At 46.4% G+C, this 20074-nt stretch overlaps 1 protein-coding gene across 1 annotated transcript in view; it reads right to left on the reverse strand.

Moving 5' to 3' along the window:
• The window catches only part of LOC148450935 (vomeronasal type-2 receptor 26-like), a 51889-nt gene that overhangs the window by 4838 nt on the left and 26977 nt on the right, over positions 1–20074 (reverse strand). The window contains exon 3 of the mRNA XM_088462503.1: positions 321–1109. Within this exon, the coding sequence (XP_088318629.1) occupies positions 321–1109 (789 nt within the window). The remainder of the gene's footprint in view (positions 1–320; positions 1110–20074) is intronic.

The following is a 20074-nucleotide window of genomic DNA, read 5'->3' on the forward strand; positions in this document are numbered from 1 at the left end:
CATGTCACTTTAAGGAAAATGGTTTGTTAATCATATGTCATCATATAAATTCAAGCTAGAGGCTACAATAAAGTCATCTCCTTATGCACAGTGCTACAGCAGGTGAGGAAGGGACAGGGAAATGTACAGCTATTCAGGATTTCTTGCTCTGCTACCAAATTTTATTTATTTGCTGCCTTTATATGTTGCTGGCCATAAAGATGGAAAAAACTGGATAGTTGTCGTCTTTCCACAAACTAAATGCCATAGCAACTGGATGAACTATCAACAGTCACTACCACAAATGACCTCTTCGTGAGTTTACTGTACATACAACTTACCTTTTGTCGTAATCCAGAAGTCTCAGATTTTCTCTTATATTGGTTCATGTTCTGGAAAGCATGAGCTAGCGCATACACGCCTATGTACGAGTAGTACGGCTTTGAATCATTCTTACCATGATATGCAGGTAAAATATACATTTTGCCAGTACAGTTCACTCCAGAAAACTTATATAGATGATGATAATAAATATTTTTTAATTTGTTTGAGGAAAGACAATGGAAAAGCCATAGCCAAATATCTTCCAATACTGGATCATTTGGGCGATTAGACGGATTTATGTTGAGGATAAAACTATTAATGTTGGGCATCTTTTTAGGAGACAATATGAAAATTAAGCTACAATTTACTGGTAGAAAGATAGAATCTTGCATGTATTTAATATCAGACCCTGATTCATGCAGAATTAGTGTAATATTTTTATTTAAATTTTCTGATTTATTAAAAAATGTTATAACATTTAGGGACAATATGCCACATATTATTAGAACTCTACAAGTTAACTTATCAATCTCAGTAATTTTTGTTCTGTTAATGTCATCATCATTAGTAAATTTAATGATCAACTCGATGCAGATCCCATGCTGGGTCATCATTCTACTCAGTTCTCGTAATTCCATGTCCCCACTACCATCACTTGGTGTAATGACTCCAACCCAGTTCCATCCAAAATGTAGCAGACACTTAACAATTGCTGCATAACGGCTCCGAGCATCTGGGACAATCCGGTAAAAGGTTGGGTATAATTGTCTGTCACTTAGGACAGGGTCACTGGTTCCATAATTGATCTGTGGGAACATAACATACTGTAAAATACTGTAAATATATTTAATTTTTTTATTCAATGCAAAAGTAAATGTAATGATTGATAAGTGGAAAATGTTAAAAAGAGACAGAGATTCACATAATAGGAGCAATTATTCCTGGCTGCTCTTATTGTGTATTCTTCAGTGTCCCCATAGTATCTGCACACAGTAAATATTAAACATAATTGGTTTTCCTATAAATTAGCATATTTGGGTCCTGGTTTTTGCATAGGATAAAGATTGTAACCATTTCATGTTCACACTTTTCAATATTTCGGTTCACAGCCTAAGAGGTAGTAAGCATGGTGCAGTCTGAGAGACCCAACCTAGTATCACCCTAAAGGTTTGAGATACTGTACCAAAATGATAAATCAGCAGCCAGCATAGATTTGGGTGTGTCTGACCATAACCCATCCATCCTTAGGGTTTGCAGAAAAGACGATGTGACCTCTGTTTGGCTGAAATGTTTAACCAAACCACAATAAGTACCTCATTTTCTTTGACAATCCCTCGGTGTGAATTTGGATGGAGCTGAGGAAGAATAAATCAGAGAGTACTGTTATTTTATAGCATTAGGTTCATTATTTGGCTGAAGTCTTAAGGGCCCCATCACAAGTCTTGCTGGGATAATATGAATGTTGGCCATACTTATAGGCTTGGTGCACACCCATAGCAGAGAAGTGGATGGAGTCTGATGTATTAGTGATTTTCACAATGGACTCCTGCAAAGGGATGTGAGCAGTACCAAGGGATCAGGTGAGGAGAATCATTTCATGGACCAGATCAATACACATGTAAGTATGCAGGAAGTTCAAGCAGAATAGATGCTGGAAATCAGAACATGAGACTAATATTCTGATCCTGAAAATTTCCCAGAGACTTCCTTATATTGGGAGGGATTGAAATACAGTATATGCACCAACATAGAGCCGGCCCTAGGAACAGGCAGAATAAGCCTAGAGCGACATCAGAGCAGGGGGGCACCACTGAGGCTGGATATAATTATCCAATAGTCAATTTCAAAAGGACATACATTTATCTAGTACAGGCAGCAGCAATGGATCCGTTCCATGATTCAGGGAGCTCAGGTTCTTAATCCTTCTCCCAGGGGTGTATCTAGGAATTTTAGTGCCCCTGGCAAAGTAAGGGACTGGCGCCCCCCCCATATTTGAAATAGGGAATGTGCACATGGCAAAAAGAGATGTGGTCTTGTGGAGAATGGCGTGGCCACACACATATATACATATATACCCACACATATGTATACATACACACACACACACACACACACACACACACACACATATATATATATATATATATATATATATTGTGAAAAGGAGAGGACACAGCACCAAAAGATAATACTCACCCTTACTCAATTCAATAAAACAATTTTTAAAATACTTTTCAGTCAGAAATAAATATATAAAACGTGTTTGTTATGAATATATATCACTCTAAAATACAGAATTGTGTGTATAAAGCACTCCCCTACAGTGTGGGTGACAGCTCAAACAGATAGGATACAACAGTGGTGATCTGTTGTCGATAAAAAATGTCTAAAAATGTAATCTGTTTTAGAGCGCCTATGTGCAGGAGTGGGGTTAGCCGGCATTCCTGAAAATTGGGGCATGACCTGGGCTCACAAGCCAGCCAGCCTGAGTAAGATGAGGCTTATTCAGCTGGCTCATGGCACGGTTTCATCCACCATTGCAACCATTGACCACCAATGGCCATGATGGTGATCCTAGCCTACGACCTCTGTCACAGGGGTGGGATCACAATTGCAGCAGGGGGTGTCATACATGGTGTGTCATACAGTGAGTGTCATACAGGGGGTGTCATACAGGGAGTGTCATACAGGGGGTGTCATACAGTGAGTGTCATACAGGGGGTGTCATACAGGGGGTGTCAAACAGGGGGTGTCATACAGTGAGTGTGATACAGTGAGTGTCATACAGGGGGTGTCATACAGTGAGTGTCATACAGGGGGTGTCATACAGGGGGTGTCATACAGGGGGTGTCATACAGTGAGTGTCATACAGGGGGTGTCATACAGTGAGTGTCATACAGGGCGTGTCAAACAGGTGGTGTCATACAGTGAGTGTCATACAGGGGGTGTGATACTGTGAGTGTCATACAGGGAGTGTCATACAGGGCGTGTCATACAGGTGGTGTCATACAGTGAGTGTTATACAGGGTGTGTCATACAGGGGGTGTCATACAGTGAGTGTCATACAGTGAGTGTTATACAGGGTGTGTCATACAGGGGGTGTCATACAGTGAGTGTCATACAGGGAGTGTCATACAGGGGGTGTCATACAGGGGGTGTCATACAGGGAGTGTCATACAGGGGGTGTCATACAGTGAGTGTCATACAGGGAGTGTCATACAGGGGGTGTCATACAGGGAGTGTCATACAGGGGTGTCATACAGTGTGTGTCATAAAGGGGGTGTCATACAGTGAGTGTCATACAGGGGGTGTCATACAGGGGGTGTCATACAGTGAGTGTCATACAGGGGGTGTCATACAGTGAGTGTCATACAGGGGGTGTCATACAGGGGGTGAAATACAGGGGGTGTCATACAGTGAGTGTCATACAGGGGGTGTCATACAGTGAGTGTCATACAGGGAGTGTCATACAGGGGTTGTCATACAGGGGGTGTCATACAGGGGGTGTCATACAGTGAGTGTCATACAGGGGGGTGTCATACAGGGAGTGTCATACAGTGAGTGTCATACAGGGGGTGTCATACAGGGGGTGTCATACAGTGAGTGTCATACAGGGGGTGTCATACAGGGGGGTGTCATACAGGGGGTGTCATACAGGGGGTGTGATACAGGGAGTGTCATACAGGGGGTGTCATACAGGGTGTGTCATACAGAGAGTGTCATAAATGGGGGTGTCATACAGGGGGTGTCATACAGTGAGTGTCATACAGGGGGGTGTCATACAGGGAGTGTCATACAGTGAGTGTCATACAGGGGGTGTCATACAGGGGGTGTCATACAGGGGGTTTCATACAGTGAGAGACATACAGGGGGTGTCATACACGGAGTGTCATACAGGGAGTGTCATACAGGGGGTGTCATACAGAGAGTGTCATACAGGGGGTGTCATACAGTGAGTGTCATACAGTGAGTGTCATACAGGGGGTGTCATACAGTGAGTGTCATACAGGGGGTGTCATACAGCGGGTGTCATACAGTGAGTGTCATACAGGGGGTGTCATACAGGGGGTGTCATACAGAGAGTGTCGTACAGGGGGTGTCATACAGTGAGTGTCATACAGTGAGTGTTATACAGGGGGTGTCAAACAGGGGGTGTCATACAGTGAGTGTCATACAGTGAGTGTCATACAGGGGGTGTCATACAAGGGGTGTCATACAGTGAGTGTCATACAGGGAGTGTCATACAGGGGGTGTCATACAGGGGGTGTCATACAGTGAGTGTCATACAGGGGGTGTCATACTGGGGGTGTCATACAGGGGGTGTCATACAATGAGTGTCATACAGGGGGGTGTCATACAGGGAGTGTCATACAGTGAGTGTCATACAGGGGGTGTCATACAGGGGGTGTCATACAGGGGGTGTTATACAGTGAGTGTCATACATGGGGTGTCATACAGGGTTGTCAGACAGGGGAGTGTCATACAGGGGGTGTCATACAGGGGTGTCATAGAGCGAGTGTCATACAGGGGGGTGTCATACAGGGAGTGTCATACAGGGGGTGTCATACAGGGGGTGTCAAACAGGGGGTGTCAAACAGGGGGTGTCATACAGTGAGTGTCATACAGGGGGTGTCATACAGATTTGTCATACAGTGAGTGTCATACAGGGGGTGTCATACAGGGGGTGTCATACAGGGGATGTCATACAGTGAGTGTCATACAGTGAGTGTCATACAGGGGGTGTCATACAGGGGGTGTCATACAGTGAGTGTCATACAGGAGGTGTCATACAGGGGGTGTCATACAGTGAGTGTCATACAGGGGGTGTCATACAGTGAGTGTCATACAGTGAGTGTCATACAGGGGGTGTCATACAGGGGGTGTCATACAGTGAGCGTCGTACAGGGGGTGTCATACAGGGGGTGTCATACAGGGGGTGTCATACAGTGAGTGTCATACAGTGAGTGTCATACAGGGGGTGTCATACATGGGGTGTCATACAGTGAGTGTCATACAGGGGGTGTCATACAGCGGGTGTCATACAGTGAGTGTCATACAGGGGGTGTCATACAGGGGGTGTCATACAGTGAGTGTCATACAGGGGGTGTCATACAGGGGGTGTCATACAGTGAGTGTCATACAGGGGGGGTCATACTGGGGGTGTCATACAGGGGGTGTCATACAATGAGTGTCATACAGGGGGGTGTCATACAGGGAGTGTCATACAGTGAGTGTCATACAGGGGGTGTCATACAGGGGGTGTTATACAGGGGGTGTTATACAGTGAGTGTCATACATGGGGTGTCATACAGGGTTGTCAGACAGGGGAGTGTCATACAGGGGGTGTCATACAGGGGGTGTCATACAGAGAGTGTCTTTAATGGGGGTGTCATACAGGGGGTGTCATACAGCGAGTGTCATACAGGGGGGTGTCATACAGGGAGTGTCATACAGGGGGTGTCATACAGGGGGTATCAAACAGGGGGTGTCATACAGTGAGTGTCATACAGGGGGTGTCATACAGATTTGTCATACAGTGAGTGTCATACAGGGGGTGTCATACAGGGGGTGTCATACAGTGAGTGTCATACAGGGGGTCTCATACAGGGGGTGTCATACAGGGATTGTCATACAGGGGGTGTCATACAGGGGGTGTCGTACAGAGAGTGTCATACAGGGGGTGTCATACAGTGAGTGTCATACAGGGGGTGTCATACAGGGGATGTCATACAGTGAGTGTCATACAGTGAGTGTCATACAGGGGGTGTCATACAGGGGGTGTCATACAGTGAGTGTCATACAGGAGGTGTCATACAGGGGGTGTCATACAGTGAGTGTCATACAGGGGGTGTCATACAGTGAGTGTCATACAGTGAGTGTCATACAGGGGGTGTCATACAGGGGGTGTCATACAGTGAGCGTCGTACAGGGGGTGTCATACAGGGAGTGTCATACAGGGGGTGTCATACAGGGGGTGTCATACAGTGAGTGTCATACAGTGAGTGTCATACAGGGGGTGTCATACATGGGGTGTCATACAGTGAGTGTCATACAGGGGGTGTCATACAGCGGGTGTCATACAGTGAGTGTCATACAGGGGGTGTCATACAGGGGGTGTCATACAGAGAGTGTCGTACAGGGGGTGTCATACAGTGAGTGTCATACAGTGAGTGTTATACAGGGGGTGTCAAACAGGGGGTGTCATACAGTGAGTGTCATACAGTGAGTGTCATACAGGGGGTGTCATACAAGGGGTGTCATACAGTGAGTGTCATACAGTGAGTGTCATACAGGGGGTGTCATACAGGGGGTGTCATACAGGGGGTGTCATACAGTGAGTGTCATACAGGGGGTGTCATACAGGGGGTGTCATACAGTGAGTGTCATACAGGGGGTGTCATACTGGGGGTGTCATACAGGGGGTGTCATACAATGAGTGTCATACAGGGGGGTGTCATACAGGGAGTGTCATACAGTGAGTGTCATACAGGGGGTGTCATACAGGGGGTGTCATACAGGGGGTGTTATACAGTGAGTGTCATACAGGGGGTGTCATACAGGGTTGTCAGACAGGGGAGTGTCATACAGGGGGTGTCATACAGGGGGTGTCATAAAGAGAGAGTCATAAATGGGGGTGTCATACAGGGAGTGTCATACAGTGAGTGTCATACAGGGGGGTGTCATACAGGGAGTGTCATACAGGGGGTGTCATACAGGGGGTGTCAAACACGGGGTGTCATACAGGGGGTGTCATACAGTGAGTGTCATACAGGGGGTGTCATACAGATTTGTCATACAGTGAATGTCATACAGGGGGTGTCATACAGTGAGTGTCATACAGGGGGTGTCATACAGGGAGTGTCATACAGGGGGTGTCATACAGGGGGTGTCATACAGAGAGTGTCATACAGGGGGTGTCATACAGAGAGTGTCATACAGGGGGTGTCATACAGGGGGTGTCATACAGTGAGTGTCATACAGTGAGTGTCATACAGGGGGTGTCATACAGGGGGTGTCATACAGTGAGTGTCATACAGGAGGTGTCATACAGGGGGTGTCATACAGTGAGTGTCATACAGGGGGTGTCATACAGTGAGTGTCATACAGTGAGTGTCATACAGGGAGTGTCATACAAGGGGTGTCATACAGGGGGTGTCATACAGTGAGCGTCGTACAGGGGGTGTCATACAGGGGGTGTCATACAGGGGTGTCATACAGGGAGTGTGATACAGGGGGTGTCATACAGGAGGTGTCATACAGGAGGTGTCATACAGGGGGTGTCATACAGTGAGTGTCATACAGTCAGTGTTATACAGGTGGTGTCATACAGGGAGTGTCATACATGGGGTGTCATACAGTGAGTTGCATACAGGGGGTGTCATACAGGGGGTGTCATACAGTGAGTGTCATACAGGGGGTGTCATACAGGGGGGTGTCATACAGGGAATGTCATACAGGGGGTGTCATACCCGGTGTGTCATACAGGGAATGTCATACAAGGGGTGTCATACAGGGAATGTCATACAGGGGGTGTCATACAGGGGGTGTCATACAGAGGGGTGTCATTCAGGGAATGTCATACAGGGGGTGTCATACAGGCGGTGTCATACAGGGAATGTCATACAGGGGGTGTCATACAGGGAATGTCATACAGGGGGTGTCATACAGGGGGTGTCATACAGGGGGTGTCATACACAGGGGTGTCATACACCTACTGCTGCATTTGCATTATTTTAAGGACACCTGCATGCAGCTTTGCAATTGCGTTTTATGCTAATCAGGGTCTCAGTTGCAGCACAGTGTACGGAGATGCCAAAAAGTGTAATACTGGTTTCCATCCACCAAATGATTCTTTGAAGTTACCTGGTGGAAAAATCACAAGTTTGATAGTGAATATGTCTCTTTGAGATATCACTGCAGGACAAAGCACTGGCAGGCAGACCAATCACCTACCATACTGTATGGTGTCTACACATCCGCTGCTCCTGGAAGAAGACGCTGTAAATGTGCAGATGTAAAGTACGGCAAACCACTGGAGCAGCAGCGCACAGGGAGGTTTTCCGGCAGAAAAGTCACAAGTTTGACAGTGAATATGTCTGAAGTGCCGTCTTTAATAGAGTAAAATGTTCTTTTGAAGAGACTGGCTGACATGTACTCTAACAGCTTACATTACAGTACCTTATTGCTTCCTATAATGTTGCAAAAAAAATGGCCTTATTTAAAGCCCAAACTTTTCATACTACACAGGAGCTATGCAATAACAGTGAGATTAATCAGGACCATCAGAAAGGGACGTGTGCGGCACCTGAATCGTTGGCTTCTGTGGCTAAGATTTATATTGGATGCTTAGCATGGTCTTAACCTGGGTGTTTATTCCTGTTGAGGACAGGGGTATTTACTGTAGATACAGTGTAAAGTATTTTTAAAATGTTTATTTTCAATTGCTATGCAAGTGAACTATTGACATGCGTATGACTGCAAAATAGAAATCACAGTAAGTACAGTAAATGAGTACAGTAAGTACAGTAAATGAGTACAGTAAGTACAGTAATTGCAGTAAATGAGTACAGTAAGTACAGTAAATAAGTACATTAAGTACAGTAAATTAGTACAGTAAGTACAGTCAATTAGTACAGTACACAGCAGCATTTAGAAAAAAAAATACAGTAAGCAAATGTTGCAGCCACATAGAAGTGCCCGCGACTGCAACAGTCACTTACTGTATTATATTTTAACTAGAGATGTGCTCTGTCCCCCGTGTTTTGGTTTTGTATCTGGATTTATCTTCATGTTTTGTTTTTGTTTTTGTATCTGAATTTAATAAACAAAAATAGATAAAAAGTTTTTAGAAACAGCTAAAATCTATGCAATATAAAAACCCTGAAATTTTGATTTAAAATCTGAATTCCGAACAACCAAAGATCAGAACCGCGATGGTTCCCACCGTTGCCGTTGTACCCACTGTCCACTTAATCAGCACAGATATGTTGATAGGTGGAACAGAGCAAATGGAAGATTTCAGATTTAAGGTTTAAGTCTTACATTGTGTCTTACTTGAGAATCCTTGAGCACCATGCCTGCTGCTGGGAGTGGATTTACATCCCAGAAGCGATGAAGACGTTATTTTTTTCTTCCCAATGGACACAGATCTAAAGATATGTAAAGAGCTGTTGAAAAGCAAATTGTCAGCTCAAGTGGCATGTGATGCAGCGATGGCTTCTCCTTCAGTTTCTCCAGCAAGTGTATCTGCTAAGAAAAAACTAAACTTTCGAACCACCCACTGGTGATGACGATGTGTCAACAAAACTAAGTTTTGACATCTGGTCAGGCCAGAATTGCCTACAATTAATGACACCTCTACCGTGACTCCATCTGACATGGTTACTATTCCAAAAATGGTTGACGACTATTTAAAAAATTTTAATGATCGCATCCATATAGGCATGTCAGACATTCCTTTTGACTACTGGTAGGAAAAAAAGGCAATCTGTAGGCCCTTACACAAAACTGGCTTTGCTTTTCTTGAGCTGCCCACCCTCCAGTGTGTACTTAGAAAGAGTTTTCAACACAGCCGGGAACCTTGTCAGTGATCGGCCTATGAGGCTACTTCCCCAAAATGTGGAAAAGATGATGTTCATCAAAATGAATTACAAATTACAAATTTACCAGCAATTAAGTAAAAAAAAATACAGAGGTGCCCGTAATGGTGGATTCTAGCAGGCACAAATTAATATTGTGTGAAGAAGAGGATGTATACACTGATGGGGATGATGATGACAATGATGACATCTGATGGATGCACTGCAGATGATGTAACAGGGTGGAGATTCCTAGATGGTTAAGGTCCCTATCTTGATTCTCTATTAATTTTGGCTTTACAAATTGTAAAGATGCCTTCACTGCTGTAGTCAGGATTTGGGTTAATTCCACACCCAAGATGTGGCTTTTCTGGTCTTATGCAGGAGAAAGTAAGTGAAGGGGATGGCGCTGCCAACAGACCTCTGCCTACTCACCCCAAAAAACCTATCCCACTAGGTTAAATAATTGGATACGAAAAGGCAAAGAAATAGGGGTGAGTGGGGGCGCTGTCTGTGCGTGAAGCCAAGGGGTTGTACAAGGAAAATACTTATCTTAAAGGATATAAGAAAGTGTTCCCCCTTCTGTCACTGGCGTTGTCATTGATTATCTTACTTAGAAGTCACCCATCCAGATTTGTTTGTTTATATAATACGAGGAAAAGATGTGTAGATTCTTCCAATAGATGATAAAAAACGGGGTATAGATCAATTACGTGTGTAAGTGAGGTGCGTTATAAATGCCTCTGAACAGCGAAAACACAAGTATTTTTTTTCTGTATAGACATCATTACGTAACTGATCTATACCCCATTTTTTCCCTCTGACTCTCAGAAATTCAGGTAGAGGGGCCATGGGTAGGGGGTAGGGTCACTATAATCAGAGAATACAGTTTTAGCGGCTTTATTCCATTTTTCAAACCATATCCTCTATTTTCACCTTTTGAAAATACTGTATGTTTTTGTGAATCTCAGCTGAGGCGTTTGTGATGTCATTATGTTTAATATATTATGCTCATTATTTAGCACTTTGTTGTGGTCTTGTAGTTGGCGTGTAGACTAATCATTTATTCATGATTGAAGAAAAAAGTGACAAGTTTGTGTTAGTAAATTGTAAAATTGTGAAGTTTCCACTTACAGTGTGACAATACTTTTTACGAATACTCTGTGTTTTCCACTAACAATCACAGAAACAGACAAATCATAGGTGCACAACTCCAAATTACTGATTATATATAAATACATTATGCAATAAAATTGTGCAATAAATAAATAAATAGAGGTTTTTAACACAATCATGGCCAAGGTTATGGGCCTACCCACCATATCCAGGTAACCTCTGTAGGGTAGGTCCATAACATACTGGGGTTCAAATCCAGAGCACAGGACACCCCAAACCAGCTCAGCCAAGCCAGCCCAGGGCATTGCTCTAATGAGAAAGGTGAAGTGTAAAGTAAGATAGGTAAAAGCAGCTACGGCTGCATATATAGGATGGAGAAGTGAAAATAGAAATACAATAAAAACAAACAGTAAAAGTGTTAAAATGTGCAAAAAAGGAAAAATGTGTTATAATGTGATGCCCTGAAGCAGCCCAACCAAAGCAATCCAGGGGACCCATGCCCCAAAAATCAACCTAAAGTTGCACTACAGTATATAATTGTAGGACTTACCTAAATTGTGCCTATTACTAGTGTGCATTTACTAGGGGTGTGCACCGGCCACTTTTCGTGTTTTGTGTTTTGGTTTTGGATCTGGATCTTTCTTCGTGTTTTGGATCTGGATTGGTTTTGCCAAAACCACCCTTCCGTGTTTTGGGTTCTGGGTTTTGTGTTTTGGATCTGTATTTTTTTTTAAAAAAAGCATAAAAACAGCTAAAATCACAGAATTTGTTGGTTTCTCTGCTCCTATGCTATTATTAACCTCAATAACCTTAATTTCCACTCATTTCCAGTCTATTCTGAACACCTCACAATAGTGTTTTCATGTCCAAAAGGTTGCACCGAGGTAGCTGGATGACTATGCTAAGCGACACGAGTGGGCGGCACAAACACGTGACCCATCTAGGAGTGACACTGCAGTGGCAGACAGGATGGCAGTTAGAAAAACTAGGCCCCAAACTGTACATAATGCAAAGAAAAAAAAGAAGTGCAAGATGGAATTGTCCTTGGGCCCTCCCACCCACCCTTATGTTGTATAAACAGGACATGCACACTTTAACAAATCAATCATTTCAGCGCCAGGGTCTGCCACACAACTGTGGCTGAAATGATTGGTTCGTTTGGGCCCCCACAAAACAAGCTGGCAATTAATGTGTCCCTGCACAAACTGGCTCTACGGAGGCAAGATGTCATCCTCATCCTCCTCATCCACCGATTCCTCACCCTCTTCAGTGTGTACATCCTCATCCTCACAAAGTATTAACTCGTCCCCACTTGAATCCACCACCACAGGTCCCTCTGTACCTTCTGGAGGCTGGTCTCCCTGGAAGAGCTGATAATTCATTTTGATGAACATCATCTTCTCCACATTCTGAGGAAGCAACCTCCTACGCCTTTCGCTGACAAGGTTCCCGGCTGCACTAAACACTCTTTCGGAGTACACACTGGAGGGGGGGCAACTCAGGTAAAATAGAGCCAGCTTGTACAGGGGCCTCCAAATTGCCTCTTTTTCCTGCCAGTACAGGTATGGACTGTCTGACATGCCTACTTGGATGCTGTCACCGATGTAATCCTCCACCATTCTGTCAATGGTGACAGTATCATATGCAGTGACAGTAGACATGTCAGAAATTGTTGCCAGGTCCTTCAGTCCGGACCAGATGTCCAAACTTGGTCCTGCCTGCCCTGCATCACCGCCAGCGGGTTGCTTAGGATACCTAAGTTTTTTCCTGGCAGCCCCAGTTGCGGGAGAAAATGAAGAAGGAGCTGTTGACGTGTCATGTTCCGCTTCAGCTGACAGTGTGTTCACCAGCAGGTCTTTGCACCTCTGCAGGCTTGTGTCGGCCGGAAAGAGAGACACCACATAGGCTTTAAACCTAGGATCAAGCACGGTGGCCAAAATGTAGTGGTCTGATTTCAACAGATTGACCACCCTGGAATCCTGGCAAAGCGAATGAAGGGCTTCATCCACAAGTCCCACATGCCGAGCGGAATCGCTCCGTCTTAGCTCCTCCTTCACTTTCTCCAGCTGCTTCTGCAAAAGCCTGATGAGGGGAATGACCTGACTCAAGCTGGCTGTGTCTGAACTGACTTCACGTGTGGCAAGTTCGAAGGGCTGGAGAACCTTGCACAACATGGAAATCATTCACCACTGCGCTTGAGTCAGGTGCATACCCCCTCCTTTGCCTATGTCATAGGTGGATGTATAGGCTTGTATGGCCTTTTGCTGCTCCTCCATCCTCTGAAGCATATAGAGGGTTGAGTTCCACCGCGTCACAACCTCTTGCTTCAGGTGATGGCGGGGCAGGTTCAAGAGTGTTTGCTGGCGCTCCAGTCTTCGGCACGCAGTCGCTGAATGGCGAAAGTGGCCAGAAATTTTTCGGGCCACCCAAAGCGTCTTCTGCACGCCCCTGTCGCTTTTCAGAAAATTCTGCACCACCAAGTTTATTGTGTGAGCAAAACATGGGACGTGCTGGAATTTGCCCAGATGTAATGCCCGCACAATATTGGTGGCGTTGTCAGATATCACAAATCCCCAGGAGAGTCTAAGTGGGGTAAGCCACTGGGCGATGATTTCCCTCAGTTTCTCTAAGAGGTTGTCGGCGGTGTGCCTCTTACTGAAACCGGTGATACACAGCGTAGCCTGCCTTGTAACGAGCTGGCGTTTCTGAGATGCTGCTACTGGTGACGCTGCTGCTGTTGCTGCGTAAGGTGATACATCTACCCAGTGGGCTGTCACAGTCATATAGTCCTTAGTCTGCCCTGTTCCACTTGTCCACATGTCCGTGGTTAAGTGGACATTGTGTACAATGGCATTTTTCAGGACACTGAGGACACTTTTTCTGACGTTTCTGTACAGTCTCGGTATCACCTGCCTAGTGAAGTGGAATCTAGACGGGATTTGGAACCGGGGACACACTACCTCCATCAATTGTCTAAATCCCACTGCACTAATGGCGGATACCGGACGCACGTCTAACACCAACATAGCAGTCAAGGCCTCAGTTATACGTTTTGCTTCAGGATGACTGCTGTCGTACTTCATCCTCCTCGCTAAGGACTGTTGGAGGGTCAATTGTTTAGTAAAAGTAGTGGTGTTCCTCCTTCCTCTCTGGGATGATGAACGACTCCCAGCAGCAGCAACAGCAGCAGCGGCAGCAGTAGGCGTAGCAATGCAGGATCCTCCAGAGGAATCCCGGATAGGAGAGTCAGTCATGCCAGTGACATGGCCTGCAGGACTACTTCCGATCCTGACTAAGGAGGAAATTGACGAGGAGGGAGTTGACGGTGTGGTTTGCAGGCGCTTGGATACAACAGGACAACGGGATTTAGGTGTCCCTGGACTGCTTACGGTCTTAGCCAAAGTTTCTGAACTTGACAGTAACTTTTTATGAACGCGCTGCAGGTGCCGTATAAGGGAGGATGTTCCTAGGTGGTTGACGTCCCTACCCCTACTTATTTCACCTTTACATATGGTACATATGGCAAGACAGTTGTTGTCCGGATTTGGATAGAAATATTGCCAGACCAAAGAGGTGGAATGTTTGGTCTTCTGCCCAGGCATGACCGTGATGGGCTTTTTCATCCCACGGACAACAACTGTCTCCCCCGGAGCCTGATTTAAACAAACCACATCACCATCAGAATCCTCCTCGCCAACTTCCTCCTCAGCGCCAGCTACACCAGTATCCTCATCCTGTTGTACTTCAACAGTGACATCTTCAATTTGCATATCAGCAAGTGGACTGTGGGTGCTCCTTTCAGCACTTGCAGGGGGCGTGCAAATGGTGGAAAGAGCCACCTCTTCCCGTCCAGTGCTGGGAAGGTCAGGCATCGCAACCACCACCACACTTGGACTCTCCTTGGGGATTTGTGATATCTTCTTAGAAAGCACAGTTCTTCGCTGTGCTTTTGCCAGCTTAACTCTTTTGATTTTTTTAGTGGGAGGAGGGCTTCCATCGTCATGTGAAGCTGAACCACTAGTCATGAACATACTAGGGATCGACCTTAGCCGTTCCTTGCCACTCCGTGTCGTAAATGGCATATTGGCAAGTTTACGTTTCTCTTCAGCTGATTTAAATGTCTTTTTTAAGGTCATTTTCCTGAACTTTGCCATTTGGGATTGTATGTGCCCTCTACTATGACATTGGGCATCGGCCTTGGCAGACGACGTTGATGGCATGTTATCGTCTATGTCATGACTAGTGGCAGCAGCTTCAGCACTAGGAGGAAGTGGTTCTTGATCTTTCTCTATTTTATTTTTATCGGAGAAAGTTTGGTCCTCCATTTATGTTATATCGATTTGATATATACGTGCGGCTAAACACAGAAAATAAATTTTTTTTTGGATTGGACTGGAGTGTACTTTCGGGGGTTACAGCACCCTTTAACGGTCAAGCCAGCCGGCCCTTTACTTATGACACAGGCGCACGCTTGGCACTACTTTGTTGATGCACGTGCGGCTACCGCGCACACAATTCACAAACACAGAAAATAATTTTTTTTTGGTTTGGACTGGAGTGTACTTTGGGGGTTACAGCACCCTTTAATGGTCAAGCCAGCCGGCCCTTTACTTATGACACAGGCGCACGCTTGGCACTACTTTGTTGATGCACGTGCGGCTACTGCGCACACAATTCACAAACACAGAAAATAATTTTTTTTTTGGTTTGGACTGGAGTGTACTTTCGGGGGTTACAGCACCCTTAACGGTCAAGCCAGCCGACCCTTTACTTATGACACAGGCGCACGCTTGGCACTACTTTGTTGATGCACGTGCGGCTACTGCGCACACAATTCACAAACACAGAAAATAATTTTTTTTTTGGTTTGGACTGGAGTGTACTTTCGGGGGTTACAGCACCCTTAATGGTCAAGCCAGCCGGCCCTTTACTTATGACACAGGCGCACGCTTGGCACTACTTTGTTGATGCACGTGCGGCTACTGCGCACACAATTCACAAACACAGAAAATAATAATTTTTTTGGTTTGGACTGGAGTGTACTTTCGGGGGTTACAGCACCCTTAACGGTCAAGCCAGCCGGCCCTTTACTTATGACACAGGCGCACGCTTGGCACTACTTTGTTGATGCACGTGCGGCTACTGCGCACACAATTCACAAACACAGAAAATTATTTTTTTTTTGGTTTGGACTGGAGTGTACTTTCGGGGGTTACAGCACCCTTAACGGTCAAGCCAGCCGGCCCTTTACTTATGACACAGGCGCACGCTTGGCACTACTTTGTTGATGCACGTGCGGCTACTGCGCACACAATTCACAAACACAGAAAATAATTTTTTTTTTGGTTTGGACTGGAGTGTACTTTCGGGGGTTACAGCACCCTTAACGGTCAAGCCAGCCGGCCCTTTACTTATGACACAGGCGCACGCTTGGCACTACTTTGTTGATGCACGTGCGGCTACTGCGCACACAATTCACAAACACAGAAAATAATTTTTTTTTGGTTTGGACTGGAGTGTACTTTGGGGGTTACAGCACCCTTTAACGGTCAAGCCAGCCAGCCCTTTACTTATGACACAGGCGCACGCTTGGCACTACTTTGTTGATGCACGTGCGGCTACTGCGCACACAATTCACAAACACAGAAAATAATTTTTTTTTTGGTTTGGACTGGAGTGTACTTTCGGGGGTTACAGCACCCTTAACGGTCAAGCAAGCCGGCCCTTTACTTATGACACAGGCGCACGCTTGGCACTACTTTGTTGATGCACGTGCGGCTACTGCGCACACAATTCACAAACACAGAAAATAATTTTTTTTTTGGTTTGGACTGGAGTGTACTTTCGGGGGTTACAGCACCCTTAACGGTCAAGCCAGCCGGCCCTTTACTTATGACACAGGCGCACGCTTGGCACTACTTTGTTGATGCACGTGCGGCTACTGCGCACACAATTCACAAACACAGAAAATAATTTTTTTTTTGGTTTGGACTGGAGTGTACTTTCGGGGGTTACAGCACCCTTAACGGTCAAGCCAGCCGGCCCTTTACTTATGACACAGGCGCACTCTTGGCACTACTTTGTTGATGCACGTGCGGCTACTGCGCACACAATTCACAAACACAGAAAATAATTTTTTTTTGGTTAGGACTGGAGTGTACTTTCGGGGGTTACAGCACCCTTTAACGGTCAAGCCAGCCGGCCCTTTACTTATGACACAGGCGCACGCTTGGCACTACTTTGTTGATGCACGTGCGGCTACTGCGCACACAATTCACAAACACAGAAAATAATTTTTTTTTTGGTTTGGACTGGAGTGTACTTTCGGGGGTTACAGCACCCTTAACGGTCAAGCCAGCCGGCCCTTTACTTATGACACAGGCGCACGCTTGGCACTACTTTGTTGATGCACGTGCGGCTACTGCGCACACAATTCACAAACACAGAAAATAATTTTTTTTTTGGTTTGGACTGGAGTGTACTTTGGGGGTTACAGCACCCTTTAACGGTCAAGCCAGCCGGCCCTTTACTTATGACACAGGCGCACGCTTGGCACTACTTTGTTGATGCACGTGCGACTACTGCGCACACAATTCACAAACACAGAAAATAATATTTTTTTTGGTTTGGACTGGAGTGTACTTTCGGGGGTTACAGCACCCTTAACGGTCAAGCCAACCGGCCCTTTACTTATGACACAGGCGCACGCTTGGCACTACTTTGTTGATGCACGTGCGGCTACTGCGCACACAATTCACAAACACAGAAAATAATTTTTTTTTTGGTTTGGACTGGAGTGTACTTTCGGGGGTTACAGCACCCTTAACGGTCAAGCCAGCCGGCCCTTTACTTATGACACAGGCGCACGCTTGGCACTACTTTGTTGATGCACGTGCGGCTACTGCGCACACAATTCACAAACACAGAAAATAATTTTTTTTTTGGTTTGGACTGGAGTGTACTTTCGGGGGTTACAGCACCCTTAACGGTCAAGCCAGCCGGCCCTTTACTTATGACACAGGCGCACGCTTGGCACTACTTTGTTGATGCACGTGCGGCTACTGCGCACACAATTCACAAACACAGAAAATATATTATTTTTTTAGCACTTGGGGGGAGCACCCCTGATGGACAGAGCACCCCCTGGACAACAACACAGCACTCCTTTAGGACTGGGACACTGCACAGGACTTTGGAGTGGACACAGCCCCTATGGAGAACTGACTGCACAACACAGTCCAGCCAGCCCCTATGGACTTTGAAGTAGTGGACACAGCCCCTATTAACAACAGCAGCACAGCACAACACAGCCAGCCCCTATGGACTTTGAAGTAGTGGACAACAGCAGCACTACACTACACTACACTACACAGCCCTAACTCCCACCCTCCCTCTTCACTGTCCACAGCCGAGTGAGAAAATGGCGCCGACGTGTGTACCTTATATAGGATCCAAAACCCGCGAGACTCGGAAGGCGGGATGATGACGTTTTGCCTCGATTTCAGATCCGAGTCAGGCGGGAAAAGTCGAGCCTGACTCGGATCGGACTCGGATCGGGGGGGCTCGGGGGGTTCGGATTTCAGAAATCCGAACCCGCTCACCCCTAGCATTTACAATACCAGAATCCATGCTTTAATCTAGAGATGAGTTTATTTGGATCTTTGAGATCCGAACCCACCCAAATTTAGAGATCTGGGGTGAGAACCAAACATGCGTTCGGTTACCCAGCCGGACCCGGATCTCAAACCGAGGCAAAACCTCAGAGACTAATTCTTGCAGCTCGCGAGCTTTTGTCTCTGCTATATAAGGAGTCCCTGTGGGGGCCCCATTTCACTCTGGCTATGGAGAGTGAACAGGGAGGGTGGGTAGTGTAGGGCTGGTGCTTTCTGCAGTGTCCATCTGGGCTGCTGTGCTGTGTCCACCTGGGCTGGTGCTGTCTGCTGTGTCCATCTGGGCTGGTGCTGTCTACTGTGTCCATCTGGGCTGCTGTGCTGTGTCCACCTTGGCTGGTGCTGTCTGCTGTGTCCATCTGGGCTGCTGTGCTGTGTCCATCTGGGCTGCTGTGCTGTGTCCATCTGGGCTGGTGCTGTCTGCTGTGTCCATCTGGGTTGGTGCTGTCTACTGTGTCCATCTGGGCTGCTGTGCTGTGTCCACCTGGGCTGGTGCTGTCTGCTGTGTCCATCTGGGCTGGTGCTGTCTGCTGTGTCCATCTGGGCTGCTGTGCTGTGTCCACCTGGGCTGGTGCTGTCTGCTGTGTCCATCTGGGCTGCTGTGCTGTGTCCACCTGGGCTGGTGCTGTCTGCTGTGTCCATCTGGGCTGCTGTGCTGTGTCCATCTGGGCTGCTGTGCTGTGTCCATCTGGGCTGGTGCTGTCTGCTGTGTCCATCTGGGTTGGTGCTGTCTGCTGTGTCCATCTGGGCTGCTGTGCTGTGTCCACCTGGGCTGGTGCTGTCTGCTGTGTCCATCTGGGCTGGTGCTGTCTGCTGTGTCCATCTGGGCTGGTGCTGTCTACTGTGTCCATCTGGGCTGCTGTGCTGTGTCCACCTAGGCTGGTGCTGTCTGCTGTGTCCATCTGGGCAGGTGCTGTCTGCTGTGTCCATCTGGGCTGCTGTGCTGTGTCCATCTGGGCTGCTGTGCTGTGTCCATCTGGGCTGCTAGCGTGCTGCCTGTGTCGTCAATCACTGCTGCCTCAGTCAGGGGTGCTCCGGGCCCCAAGTTCAACACTAAAATATATATATATATATATATATATATATATATAATAAAAAGTGTATTTTTTTTCTGTGTGTGCATGTGCATTAGTCGTACTTATTATCAGACAGCAGGAACCTAGTGCTGCCTGTGTCATCAATCGCTGCTGCCTCAGTTGTATTGTAATGGCCACATTCAGCATCTCCAGTATGCCCCTTTCATTTGTTTAATAATGGCCACATGTTAGTGCCGCCCACTGCTGTCGCTTAGTGTAGTCAGCCAACTAGCTGGATTAAACATTTTGGCCCTAGGCTTAACCTAGATGAAAAAATCAATATTGTGAGCTGTGAGGTGGTCAAAATTGACTGCAAATGTCTAGGAATAAA

Source organism: Taudactylus pleione, unplaced genomic scaffold (genome assembly GCF_031769625.1).
Source record: "Taudactylus pleione unplaced genomic scaffold, aTauple2 ptg001253l, whole genome shotgun sequence".
NCBI classification, from domain to species: domain Eukaryota; kingdom Metazoa; phylum Chordata; class Amphibia; order Anura; family Myobatrachidae; genus Taudactylus; species Taudactylus pleione.